Source organism: Lonchura striata, chromosome 11, assembly GCF_050655825.1.
Source record: "Lonchura striata isolate lonStrDom1 chromosome 11, ASM5065582v1, whole genome shotgun sequence".
In the NCBI taxonomy this organism is placed as follows: Eukaryota; Metazoa; Chordata; class Aves; order Passeriformes; family Estrildidae; genus Lonchura; species Lonchura striata.
Window position 1 is genome coordinate 11,534,275 of NC_140713.1, and position 14,196 is coordinate 11,548,470.

Consider the following 14,196-nt stretch of genomic DNA (forward strand, 5'->3'; position numbering starts at 1 on the left):
CCATTCAGCTTAAGCAACTAGTTAATCATATACTAGCCATTGCATTGTATAAAAAGTTATTTATATCTGTTATATAGGTATAAAAAGCTATTATTCAGGTTAGATAGGTATCAGATTATAGAGATATATAAAAAGTCATGATTTAGGTTATATAGATACCAGGTTATATAGATATCTCCTAACTCAAGCTATATAGGCACCTTGTAACTTTGATCTAAATTATATAGGCACCACTGCAAAGCAGCTACTCAGCATGACCCTTCTTGAAGGCTTAACACCCTTAACAGCTACTGCAGAGCCATAAACTTCTAGTATAACAGCATTTAAAAGTGCAAATACCAGCTTAGAAACAGGAAACCTTGCCCAAATTATTTCTTTGCATAGTCTGTTGGTTTTTAAGAGGGATCCTGGTCTGGTTATCTGGGGATAGAAGCAGATCCTTCAAAAACACAAAAGTTTTGTTGCAACCAAAGCAGATGGAGACAGAGCCCACAGAAGCAGCATCTGGAACAGGCAGCTGCTTCATTTAAAGCAGGAAGCAGCTCTGCTGGTTTTAGGTAGCCTTGTTAGCAAACTGGAACAGGAGACTGCTCAGGATGTGGTGATGAACATGCCATTCTGCTGCCTCTGCAGCTGAGAAAAACACAGCTGTTCAGGGAGCATCCCTCCTGACACTGCCTTAGGAGCAAAGTCTATATGACATTTTGAATAAGAAAATGAAGCTGCTACCAGCATATCAAATTGTGAGCCTTAGTTAAAGCAAAGACTATGACCACAGGAAACAAAACAACCCTTATTTTTCTTAGTTTCTTGTCACAGCTGACTATGTAGAAAAATATTTTAAGATGACACCTTGGTTGGTTTTATTCCACTGACCTTATGATTGCCAAGAATCCCATCCATTGTGCATCTCTGCTTCTAAGAAAAGTTTCTGTGCAGCCACAACCTCTGCATGATGACTAAAGAAGAGAATCCTAGCAGGGAAAAAACCAATAAAACCCAACAAACCAAAAAGTGCAGAAGAGACACACAGCAAACTTCCACAGGTGTTGATGTATTTCATAGGAAGGCAATGGAAGCTTTTTCTTATGGAGTAGATCCTTCTTAGCCAATAACCTCTTGTTAAGTGTTAATTATTGTTTAAGTGTTCCCATTAAGGCTGGACTCAAAAGGGTGGTCACAGCCTGAACAGATGCACCAGAGCTTGATTCTAACTGTTACGAGCCCTTGAAAACTAAACAGGTGATGAAGAGAAAAATGCCAATAATATCTATCATTAGCAATTGTAATATAATTTCTCATTTACCATAGTGTCACCTCTCAGAAAAACCAGAATGGATCAGCCATGATCAATGTAGGGCCAAACACCTTTGAGTATCTGAGAAATGTTATACCTTTTTCACCTTGAAATTTTCACAAAAATTCCTCACCCTGTCCATGGAATAAATAAAGCTATTGCTGCATCAGAGAAAATCTGAAGGTTGATGTGGTGGAAGAAAACTCATTAATCTCTATGATGAGATGACAAGTTCACCACATAGCTAGAAGTGCAGCACCTGTGTTTCCACTCCATTTCAATTACATTCTTTGTACAAATAATAAAACTGAACTCATCATCAAAGGATGAGTATCAAATTTTAATACAGCAGATTTTTCATCATCCTTCTTACAAGCAAGATGAAAAATTAATTTGATGGATCTACACTGTGTCCCATCAGACAGACATGGGTGGGTGAGTACTGACAGTAACTTCAGGCATCAAATTCAGGTTTCAGTGTTCAAAGCCAAGGTCACTCTGGATAGTCTTTGGGAAGCACAGACCCCAAACACTGGTGTCATGATTAACCCTGGGAGGCATGTACTCTATAATCTCAGTGGAATCTGCTAATTTACACCAATGCCCCTGCAGAGCAGCAAATGAAAAGACATGTAATTCACTGAAAATTCAGACTGGGATGTGAAGATGAATGAAAAACACAGAGGAGTCTTATTGATTTCTATGAATCCCAGATCACTTTCTTCTTCTGAACATCTCTTAAATTTTTCATGGTCAGGATCAAATAAATATTCCACTGAAATTTGGGTTTTGACTCATAGACAGCGTACACAAGTTTGTTGAGGTGATGATTTGAAAGCTACAAAAATGCAGAGCAATGTCAGAAGCTATTTTTTAATGAGTCGGATATAATAAATACACACACATTAAAATCCTTTAATTTCTTGATTGAAAGGTCAAAACTTTTTTGAAAGGCTTAGGGAGAAAACATTTTTTTTTTTCATAAACAAGATGAGGTCACTTGGAACATGAAAGGAAATATACATGAAATCACAAGTTAAATCAAAGTGTTAATATTAACACACAGCAAAAGGAAGAAAAAAGAGGATGAAATTCCCAACCCTAAAGTGGCATTGAAGGCTGGTTCAATGACTATAAAATACAGTGCAAATCTGAAGGCAAGACAATACCCTGATGATAATTACCAGGTCCTGGTATTAGCAAGAAAAGGGCATTTTTATCATTACAGATGTACCTAGAAGAAATGTTATTACCCATTAAAGTCCCCTATTATTCTGCTGTCAGTTACCATCTGCTAATGAAGTCTTCATGATCTGACAGTTCATTCTTTAATTGTCACCCTGTGCCAGTCTCTGGTTCACAGCACACTGTGAACTGAGCCTTCATATATTATACATTTCATGAGCTGAGTTTTCCAGGCTTCACCTCTGATGTGATCTTTATCTCCTCCCTGACATTCTCCCACACAGCCAGCCCATGGCTTCAGAGTATCCTCTGTGGGCTGATAAATTACAGCCCTCTCTGCTATTCTGATGGTGGAAGAGTATCCTTATGATCAAGCATTTCTTTCAAAGTTTGCAAGTCTCCTGTGAGACAGTCAACTCGAATGTTTGTCATTAAGAGGTATTTAATGCTAATTATCCTGCCATTCCTCAGCTCTCTCTCCAGAGTAGTTTTTAAGTTTCCATAGATACCAGCTTGTAGTTCTCTTGAATAGCACCCTTTCAGAAAATTGTGTTTTTTCCCCTCAAGACAAGACTGCTTTACCTTGAAAGCCTCTACAATTACATTTATGTTTTACCACCTCCTGTGTACTCCTAGTGTATCTCAGATGCTTTTCTCCCATGTAACAGTCCCACCACTACACAGAGTGAGGTGCTTCTGGTGTATGTGGCATTTCAATAAAAGGTCCACAAATAATCAGCACACTGAAAGGGAAGCCACAAAAGCTAGCCAAAATAAAATTCTCAGATAAACAGATTTTAATTACTTCCTTTCTCAATTTTAGATGGCAAAGTCTTCACTGCAAGGAATGTGTATATGCTGGAATTCTACAATTAGAGCATTCTCCAGGGGAATAAAAAAAAAGGCCAGGGGTTATTCATCAAAAACCAAAGAAGGCGTGCAAATAACCAGGCTGCAATTCCCTCTTTCCCCACTCTCCCTGCAATAGCTGTCACTGCAGCACCTCTAGAGATTTGGGGAGCTCAAGCTCAGTTTTCTCCTCAGTCTTTCAGCTTCCATCCTGAACATGTGAATGAAGAGAGGGCTAAATGGTTGTACCTCTGCCACTTCACAGAAGGAAATATGAGCCTCAGGCACATTGTAATATAACCAAATTTCACCTGTGTAACTCAAACATGTTGCCTTTTCAGCTTTGAATGGTCTGACATCAGGCCAGGTCTGTGCACTGCCTTCCAACACAAATGGCTAATTCTGATACTCTCTTTTTAATTTTATAAAAATGTTTCTGATATCCTGTCCTCCAACACATCAGGTATCTCAATTTAGTCGCTTATGAATGTTTTCAGAACTGATGTTCATTTGTTATTTAATCTTGCATTGTCCTGCTAGATGCAGGTTGCTTTCAAGAGCAAAGCCCTCATTATGTTTCCCTTTGATGCATGAATTCATCATCTGTCTCTGGTTATGACAAGGTTGAGATTTTGAAAACCAAGGGCTAATATAGGAACATTCAAACCAGATCAGGCCCAGTGACTTAAATCCTGTCTCCCACAGAAAGCTTTGCTGGGAAAAGAGCATGAAAACAAAGCAATCATATAATGATTACTTCCCCAGAATGAAATGAAACTTCCCCACAACCCCCCTAGTCTCCAAGGATTTGCAGTACAGGGAATTCTTGAGAATAAATTTGCAGGTTTATGTGTAATTACCCTCAAAGGATAAATTTAGGGTCAGAATTTCCATTAATTTTCAGTATCCACTATGCCCAGTGATTCTGATACAATGCATGTTTAGTGATGCTGGGGAGAACACAGTGAGTCTGTGCTTATGGTCAGCTTGCCATGAAAATGCCTTCCTGGCTGGTGCCAGGGGAGATACAGAGAGTAGATGTGCTTCCAGCTTATTCCTGGGGAATGCTGGACCAGCAGGAGATAGAGAAAACAACCATGCTTCCAGCTTATTCCTGGGGAATGCCATCTACTGGTGGAAAAGAAGTGTCGTGTAAATACATTCAACTGCCAGAAACACTGTCTGCCTAGAACTTGAGTATCACTCTAGAACTGCCAGATTAGCAGGATTGTGTATCTGGACATTATCAGTGCAAACGAAAAAGGTGATGTGCCAGGGGGAAAATAACTTTTCTGAGGATTAAGGAAGAAGGAACTAAAAATGTGAAATAAGCCACAGTCTGGGTACCTCTGTTTTTTGCAATGCTCTCATCACCAATACAAGGTTAAGAGATATTTTTGGAAGTCTGTCTAGCCCTCATTGAGTGTAATCAGAGAACATTTGGTTCTCTGTAATGTACTCTCAGCCAAGAGACAAAATCGAGATGACATCCTTTGATGCTGGCAACGTAAATGGAATTTCCTAAGTGAAATACTGATCCATGAAGCATCCAGGATGGGAAACACACCAATGCCAAACATGCCAGACTGCTGAACTGGTAATACAGGGTACCAGGAATAACAGGTGAAACTGCTGAAGGAATCCAAAAGGAGAAAAAGGAAATAAAAGTACTTGTAGTGCTTGTATTTTGTTACCATGCTTCTCAGTGCTAATAAAATTCTGGTGTAACCTTAATGCAATTGCCTATGGGATGACTATTTCTATTTATTGCAGCCTAATTTTCCAAGTCCATGAGTTAAATCATATTTCAAATCTCTCGTCTGTATTCATCAAACTCACAAGACTTACTTCTTGACAAATTGTTATTCAAACAATGAAGCCAGACATTGAGGGGACCTCAGGCTCGTGATGTTTGGATGAATTCCCATGGAGTGGGAAATCATGGCCTCCCCTGAACTGCACAACACAGAGCAGACCCCACTCACCCCAGCCTGGCCCCTCTCCCCTCCCTGGCTCTGCCTCTTTGTCACATGTGAGAACAAGGGGGTTTCCTTAAGCAGCAAGTCACACTAGCAGAGGATGGAAACCAGTTTATTGATGTCTGAGCAGGTGATGATGCCTCTCAGCAAGAAAAGGTTGCAGTCTGCTCTCTTTGAGCCAGAGCCATTCCCTTGGAAGTGCCTTAAAGCCAGGCTGGGATAACTACAGCAGCTGCTGCTACTGACATCCACACCAGAGATCCCACAGCCACATCCCTCACAGGACTGAGGTCTAGTGGATGTTTCTTTACTGAAGAAAAGAAAGTTCCTCCTTGGTAAATGGCAGGTAGCACTGTGAACTCTGAAGCAGATGCCCTTCCATTGGCACTGATCAAACAGTTGACTTTTCTCTGCATGCGTGGGAACAAGAAGAAAATGTGAACTGCATCATATTCAGGAAGATTTCTACAAAACATTAAAAAAATGAAGGGAATCAATAGGCAAGAAAAGCCCTGGCTGGCAAAGGGTATAAACCCAATAGGAAATGCTCATGGCAGAATTTAATTTCCTCCATTCATTTAACTAGGATCAGCTCCAACAACAACATTTGATTTCCCAAGTGGTAAAGCCTTATAGGCATTTTCTCAGAGAGTCTAAAAATCATTCTTTTTTCTTAGCCAAAATACCAATCACTCATAGCAAAAGTATAGTTGACAACAACCTCTAAACATAAAATGAGGCTATTAACAAGTAAATATTTTGTCAAGATTTGCAAAACTACTAATGTATAGTTTATTTTAAACAAGTGAAGGTTCCAGCTATGGCATCCCACTCTTGAAGTGTGCAACAATTGCCCTTTAGCTTCAGTAAAGCTTTGGTACCAGAGAGCATGTGGCATACCAGGAAAACTGCCCCACATGTGAAAGTCTCTCTGTAAAGAACAACAAGAAGACCATTATGTACACTGTGCTATTTGGAAAGGGCACAATGATTTAACTTTGGGTTCAGATGCAGGCAAAGACCAAATGAAAATATATTTATTACCATACTTAACTGTAAGAAAATACCAGCAGAGGTCTTCAGCACAGCTGGAGTGTACCTTCTCTCCATGTGGTTTCCAAAGTATTTTTGGAACCTGATTTTGGCCTGTTCTGGGAAAAGTGTTATCTGTCTGCCATGCGGGAAAATCATTCTGTTTTTCTGTCATTGCTCTGGATATACTCACCCACATATGCTCGAGTCATGGGAAATGGCATGATTCAGACAGCTCTCAGAAGTTACTGAATTACGTATTTGGAAGTGAAAACAATTATCAGGAAATCACAGGGGAAAATAAGTTAAAATTTCAGAACACATCAGTATTGATATGCCTTGAAAAACAACACTACCTCTTCCACTTTCTTGGGCTATTGTCATTTCCCTTTACTAACTCTAATAATTTACATTTTTTTAGAGCAAGAAAATGCTTGAAGGCTGGATTTCAAGACCTGCTGTTCTGAGTGCTGCCCACCTAATGCACACTTGTATCTGCTGTCTGCAAGGTCTCTGGATAGCACTAGCACAGTCTTCAACAACAAGTCTCCAAAATGCAGAGTTATGGATTGATAGTTCATGTTTTCAGGAACAGAGTTTTGTTAAGACATCATCCCCTGACAAAGCAGCAATAATAAAGGAGCATTAAAAGGCAGTAAAGACAATTATAGGACTTACTGAACATCTCAAAATCTGCCAGGAGGTAAAACACTACAAACATTACTTCACATAAAGAACACAAGTGTACATGCTGCAAACTCACTGAGCTGCTGTAAAATTACTTTACATTAGAGCAGCTAAAGAATATAGCAATTATTCATGAAAGAATAAATCCTCCCATGTTTTCCTGGTGCTTGAGATATTTTTTTTTTTTCTCTTTGGAGTCTCTTGGCTGACTCTTTATCTTTTATATACCACAACACAATCAGAAAGCAGTTAATATCACAAGCTTGATCTTGTACAAACTGAAGTGAATGGAAAACTGCCAATGAGGTGCAAAGAGTAGAGAAAAAGAGTCCCCAAACTAGGGTTTAATAATAATCACAAGCTCCATTGTTCCTTTCATGTTTGTTTTGCATGGCTTTGCTTATTTGCTTTAGGGAGAAAATGATATGGGGACATGTAAAAGGAGTATTTTCCTCACACATATTAGATATGCAGATGCCGTTTCTGTCTCTGGACTGGCCGTGTCATAAGCAGTTTAAATTGCAAACTATCCTCAGTGGAGCTCCTGATTTACAGAGATTAACTGGCCCGGAATTTGTACTTCTAGCACTGACAAAGGTTTTATCTTTCCCCCTGAGGAAAAAGTCAGCCCACCATTACCCTGAGAACACATGCTTCACCCCAGACAAATAAAGAGAGAAGTTATTCAGCTGCTCTTGTTGTCTTACCTGATGCCCATTGGAATAGTGTTCTTTAGAAAGCTGCTGTGATTGCTTCTAAACTTATTTCAAACGGCTGATTTATGCAAATCTTTTATAAAAGAGGAGCTTACCACATGTGAAACATTGGCTGAATTAAGGGAAGATTATGCATTGGTTTTGAGCAAGTTCTGTTGTCTTTTAGTGATAAAGGGCCCCTACCGAAGGCAGCAAATCCCCAAGTGCTCTCAGCCACCACGGAACTCTCATGGAAAGGGGGGCAAAGCCCATCCCTCAGTGGTCAGGTATTTTAAAGAAGATGAAGATCCAGTGGGCTAAATCAGGAGAGCAGAGGTAAAGCTGCATTTCCTCTTCTGAATTACCCTCCCAGCCAACAAAGCTCAGCAGCCTGAGCAGCTCTCTCAGGGGTCACTGTGTCCCGTCCTGCGCCCCGGGCCGCCTCAGCCATCGTGCCGGAGGCTGAGGGAGCCCCAGACCCTTTCCTGGCTGCTCCTGGGTTTGGTTTTATTTTGTGGGGAGGAGCAGCCAGGCAGGGCAGCGAGCCCTTGTGAGCTGTCCCGGAGGGAGAGGCTGGGGCAGAGCTCGGCAGAGGCACAGGATGGATGCCCTGAGGGCGAGAGGGCACAGCCCGCCCGGCGTGGCAGCGAGCAGAGACCACCGGGAGCGCCGCGGGCCGCGGGGATGCGCCGAGGTACGGCGGGGGGAGCAGGGCAGGCAAAGCAGCCTGGCCGGCAGCGGCTGCCAAGGGCCGGGAGAGACCGGGACAGACCGGGACAGACCGGGAGAGGCGCTGGGACCTCACACCTAGCCCCGGAGCCCCGGGCTTCAGCTGTGGGCTGGCACTTCTGGCGCACTCCCCCTGCCCAGCCCCGGAGCCCCGGGCTTCAGCTGTGGGCTGGCACTTGTGGCGCACTCCCCCTGCCCAGCCCCGGAGCCCCGGGCTTCAGCTGTGGGCTGGCACTTGTGGCGCACTCCCCCTGCCCAGCGCCGCCACCGCAGCCCGGGAAGTTTTGCCGAACCGGCGCCGCCCCCAGCAGCGGGCTGGGCTGGGCTGGGCTGCGCTGGGCTGGGCTGGGCTGGGCTGGGCTGGGCTGGGCGGACAGGGCAGGGCAGGGCTGCCCCTCGCAGGGCGGTGCCGCAGCCGAGCCCGGCTGCGGGCAGCGCCGCGGGCTCTGTGCCGCACCATGGGCCGGGACGGGCCGTGGCTGAACCTGTCCGGCAGCGCCTGTGCGGCGGGTGGGCCCTTCCCCGCCGGCACGGCCGCGCTGCTGGCCGCGCTCATGGGGCTGCTGGTGCTGGCCACGGTGCTGGGCAATGCCCTGGTCATTCTGGCGTTCGTGGTGGACCGGAGCCTCCGCACGCAGGGAAACTTCTTCCTCCTGAACCTGGCCGTCGCCGACCTGCTGGTGGGTGAGTGCCGGGGCGCCGCGGGGCGGGGGTGGCTCCGCCCGTGTCACCGCCGAGCTCTGTCCGCAGGCGGCTTCTGCATCCCCCTCTACATCCCCTACGTGCTGACGGGCGAGTGGAGGCTCGGCAGGGGCTTGTGTAAGCTGTGGCTGGTGGTAGACTACCTGGTGTGCACCGCCTCCGTCTTCAACATCGTCCTGATCAGCTTCGACAGGTTCATCTGTGTCACCAGAGCGGTAAGGGCTGGGCAGGGGGTGCCAGCGGGGCGGCAGGGGCTCCAGGGCTGCCCTTCCAGGCAGGGGGGTGTGCTTAGGGCTTTTAACGCCCTTGAACCTCTCCCGAACAGCGCATGAGACAGGGGCAAGCTTCTCTCAGAACTATTTCTCTGGAAATAGTTCTGGGAGTGATCGGCTTTGCCAGAAAATGCATTTCCTTCTCACTTTTACAGTGGAAGAGACACTCTGCTTTAGAAATGGCACAGGCTGTGTTTGCAGAGGGAACAAGGTGCACTTATTTCCTCCCCAGCTGCATCTTGAATAATCTTTAGAAGTATTACCCGGCTGAAGCAGAGCTGCTCCCTCGGGACACAGCCATGCCCCCGCTGGCAGGCAGAGACCTGCTTGCAGTGGGTACCGAACTGGCTGTGTACAGCTGTGTGGGTCAAAAGTGGCAGATTATAATTTAACATCTCGCAGAGGATGGAAATGCCATTTCTATATAACTCAAATCGTGTCTACAGCATGCCACCTATTAAAAAAGGAAGATTAGACTTTGCACTTAATTTTCACCTAGACCATAATGCCTCAAAGTATTTTAGACGGTGTCAAAATAACACCTTTTACCTGTTAATAGGTTTCACACTTCTACACATGCTTCTTGGTTAAGTTCCACCCACATTTTCTTGAAGTGTTCACTTAGGTTTGTTGCTCATTTCAATCACAAAAAGTACAAAGAGAAACTGCAGAATCAATTCAGCAGTTTTACCAACTTCTTTTTGAAGAGGGAGAAATGAACAAATTAATTCTTTAACAGTCAACACTCAGAATTCCTTTATTTTCTAGGTTCTGAATTAGCCATGAATTTTTCTTTCATAAACCAATCTCTCATGACTATGCACATAGTATAAATATATAAACTAGACGGTTTCAGAAACAGAAATGGAAACTGGTCATAATAAAATGAAAATAAGCATCCACTTGAAAATACTTCTAATTAATCCCTCATATAAAAATCCCTCCCCAAGCAAGAGTACAGAAAATTACTGTTGTGTTAGGCCAGTATGAGAACATATAAACAGGACTATCTGAAGTTCCAAATTATTCTCCATCTCAATGAAAATGGTGACTTCCTCTAAGACTGCTCCTGAAATCATTCATAGCTTTGTTAAGGACTGCAAAATCAGACCAAGTTCAGACTCACTCAGGTTTCCTCAGCTCTGTGGCTCCTCTACCAGAACTGTGGAAATCAAGGCCCACAGATGGGGGCAGTAAACATGAACCCTGTACAGAATTTAAGAAATTCCTATTCCAAAGGCTGTGTGGCTGCACCGTGGAGTTGTGAAGGGTGAATTCCAAGCCATTACATGAGTATTTGTCCTCAAGGGACAAACATTCCAGGGAATCAGAAATAGAGAAGCTGATCTTGACTTTAAGATTCTGTTTAATTCCACTGCCAATATGGCTTACTGACACATTATTTCTGCACCTTGGCTTCTCTATTTTCCAAATAACAGAAATCAGTTTTTCTTCTGTAAAGCACTTTGCAGACCACAACACTCCGTCTAAACGCCTTAACTGCAAACAGGAATTCTTTAAGTACTTCATGAAAGAACAACATTAAGTATATCAAACAGAAGTTGTTGTAAATTTTTTGTGTGATTTTCACATTAAGTAAAATAATCTCTCTACAAAGTAGAAACAAAAGAACTTGCATTATATTCTGTGAAATCAAACCCTTCTACATATTTCAAAATTCCAAATAAAGGGTCAAATAAACGTTTTTAACCATTTTGTGAACAGGTATCACAGCTAATACAATTAAATATGAAACAACTGGTGACAGCCAATTCTAGGAAGAGCAGTGGTTATTTGCTTTGAAGGAGACTTGGTTCTCAAGCTTTTAAGATCTGATGCATGTTCTCAGAACTTATCCAATCACCTTAATAAGGTTTCTTGAAAGGCATATTTCAGAAGTAACACTTCTGTGATACCAGTAAGCTTGATCTAAAAACCCTCATCCCAAAACCAGTTTCTCACCAGCCCTCACAAGTGACAGAGAGGGCCATGCTCCAAAGCAGTCACACAGATGTGTAATGTGTGTGACTTTTGTCCCTCAGGTCAGCTACAGGGCTCAGCAAGGGATGACCAGAAATGCAGTATTGAAGATGATGACTGTATGGATTGCTGCTTTTCTCCTCTACGGGCCAGCCATTCTCAGTTGGGAGCACATTGCCCAAAAGAGCATCCTCCCTGAAAGAGAATGTCATGCAGAATTCTTCTACAACTGGTATTTCCTAATGATTGCCTCTACTGTTGAATTCTTTACACCTTTCATCACTGTTATGTACTTTAACTTAAGTATTTACCTTAACATCAGGAAACGCACATTGCTCCGAAATGAAAACCTTTCACCTGGTCAAGACTGTGAAATTAGTTTCCAGGGGGGAAAAAGGGAACACACTGTGTTTTTTGTAAAGCCAGCTAACAGAGACAAACATGAGAAGAGAGCAAGCAGCCTTCTTCCCCCAAGAAAGGCTCCAAGGCTTCAGGCCTCGCCTGAGCTTGGCAATCAGCCATCAAATCTGAGTGCCAGTCTTGACCTTCCACCCCTCCAGGTGGATGTAAAGACCAGGTCTCCCAGGAATGGCTTCTTCAAAGCAACAGAAAGCCTTTGCCACCCCAGCAGCAAAGTGGATGTTGCTAACATTATGACAAACAGATTTAGACTTTCCCGGGATAAAAGAGTAGCAAAGTCTTTAGCAGTTATTGTCTGTGTGTTTGGGTTGTGCTGGGCTCCATACACACTCCTGATGATCATCAGGGCAGCCTGCCACGGGCACTGTGTGCACTATTCCCTCTATGAGATCTCATTCTGGCTCCTCTGGGTGAACTCGGCCATTAACCCTGTTCTTTACCCACTCTGTCACATGAGCTTTAGGAAAGCCTTCATAAAACTCCTGTGTCCCCAGAAGGCCAAAATCCATCCTGACGTTTTGATGTGAAAAGTCAGAAGGCTGAAAATTAGTGTATCTTGTATTTGGTGGGAGCACCAAAAAGCAAGTATTGCAATACCTGCAAATATTTATGGAATACTGGTAAGTAGGCACAAGTGTAGATATTTATGAATATGTAGAAATACAGTCATCCATGTAGCTGGTAAAATCACGGCAATGAAAAGAAAGGTCACTTTTCAAAGGTCTTTGGGAAATTACACCAACAGTGTATTTTCTGGTAATCATGCACTAGTGTTGAAGTGCTGAAAACAAAAAATAACCTTCCTGGCTAATAATTAGAGTTCAGGCTCTGTCCCTTTTAATAACTGTAAATATTGCTGGACTTTCATAAAGCATTAATCTTGGATCTGTTGTATCTTACCCCAAACCCACTTCAAGACATCAAGGGTCTCAGTTAAGTCTAGGATGCTTTCCCCCCCTTCACTTAGTGGAAAGCCAGACAAGGCATGACCAAAGATGAAAATACAGGAAAAGCATGGGACAGGAGGCAGCACAACAGTGATGTTACCAGAGAAGGTGAGCAACTGCATCAGGTAAAGGAGCACTGATTTGAGGTAAAAGGTGATAGAAATAGAAGAGAGTGGAATATTTAGTAGAACAAAGTCCAGGAACAGAAGTATAAAAGGGTTTTGAGCTTTGTAATAGGGGATACAAGAATTGGTAGCTTACACATTAGAGGAGTTTCACTAGGAGTTCCTTTCCTCAGCAGTGACTTCCTGCCCCCCACCAGGATCCTGCATGGGCAGGAATCTACTGAGGTCAAAACTCTACTCCTTACAAGGCTGAGGGTATTACTCTGTGCTTTGCTGTAAGGACAGAATAAGCCTAAGTAGTCTGTGAGATCCATGACAGAGCTTTAGGTAAACTTCCCTTCCAGTAATTTTAAAACATTTACAGTTGGACCTTTACTACTTCTGGCTAGATTAAAAAAAAAAAAAAAAAGTGCTTTCCCCTACCCAACCCACTGAATCTTTCCACCCATCAAGTCACCAGTGGTCAAGGAAGTATCCCTTGAAGTGTTGAGATATTTCCCAGGTTATGCATCATGCCTGGCATGATTCCAAATCTGTTGCAATTTACAGCCTTGCTATTGCCCAAGAGTCTCCGCCATTGTGCCTGTACCACAGGAGCAGCTCACACAACTGATTCTGAGTTAGGAGCAGATTTGTCCCACAAAGTGTCACATTGAGCATCACTAATGATACAAGTTTGTTCCACCATCACCAGCATTTACTACATAACCTAACAGATGCTTTCCTTTGCTGACAAGTGATAATTACTGAACAGCTCTAATTGTCCATTGCCACAGTCAAAATGCATGGTAATACAACTGATCTTAAAGTTTACAGGCAGTAAAATTATTTACTTTGTAAACTTTCAATAAAAGTAATTAAGACTTGTGGAAGAGTTGTAACTGTTTAGCCCTAACAAGTGGGAGAGGGTGAAAAAGCACCAGTCTACAACATTTGGCTGACTACAGTTGAAACTGCAAACCTGGTATTTCAAAGACACGTCCTAAGTTACAAGGACTGACACTGAGGACTAAACAGACATGGTTAGCAAATACTGTAAACTAGGAGGGCATATCCCTACACTATGAACATATCCACATGAACATTATCACCACATTCTGCTACAGATGTGCTATAACAAACCAGCTTAACAGTTCTCCTATGAGGAACAGTTTCAAAAGATACAGAGCCACATGAAGATTTTTGAATTAGCATCAGTTATAAACCTGGGGAAGTAAAGCCTTTAAATTATCTCCCCATTCATTCCTCCTCCCTTCCAAGCCAGACTTATTAATCAGTATATTAACAATCTAATCAT

At 43.1% G+C, this 14,196-nt stretch overlaps 1 protein-coding gene across 2 annotated transcripts; it reads left to right on the top strand.

The window, feature by feature from the left end:
* The first annotated feature begins 8,832 nt into the window (after positions 1-8,832).
* Positions 8,833-12,611, top strand: LOC110475975 (histamine H3 receptor). Of its 2 annotated transcripts, XM_021540505.4 has the most exons (3): positions 8,834-9,137; positions 9,204-9,370; positions 11,470-12,611. In XM_021540505.4, exons 1-3 carry the CDS (start codon positions 8,912-8,914, stop codon positions 12,352-12,354), a joined length of 1,278 nt encoding a protein of 425 aa, XP_021396180.4. In that variant the 5' UTR covers positions 8,834-8,911; the 3' UTR covers positions 12,355-12,611. The 2 variants fall into 2 exon arrangements, with proteins under 2 accessions (XP_085445659.1, XP_021396180.4); XM_085589533.1 differs by having other exon boundaries at positions 8,833-9,370; positions 11,470-12,495.
* The last annotated feature ends 1,585 nt before the right edge of the window (positions 12,612-14,196 follow it).

Excerpts from the sequence above, each read along its gene's own strand:
- LOC110475975 (XM_085589533.1), top strand. The coding sequence starts at position 8,912 with ATGGGCCGGGACGGGCCGTGGCTGAACCTGTCCGGCAGCGCCTGTGCG. Across the intron at positions 9,371-11,469 it reads TCATCTGTGTCACCAGAGCG|GTCAGCTACAGGGCTCAGCA; the intron begins GTAAGGGCTGGG and ends TTTGTCCCTCAG.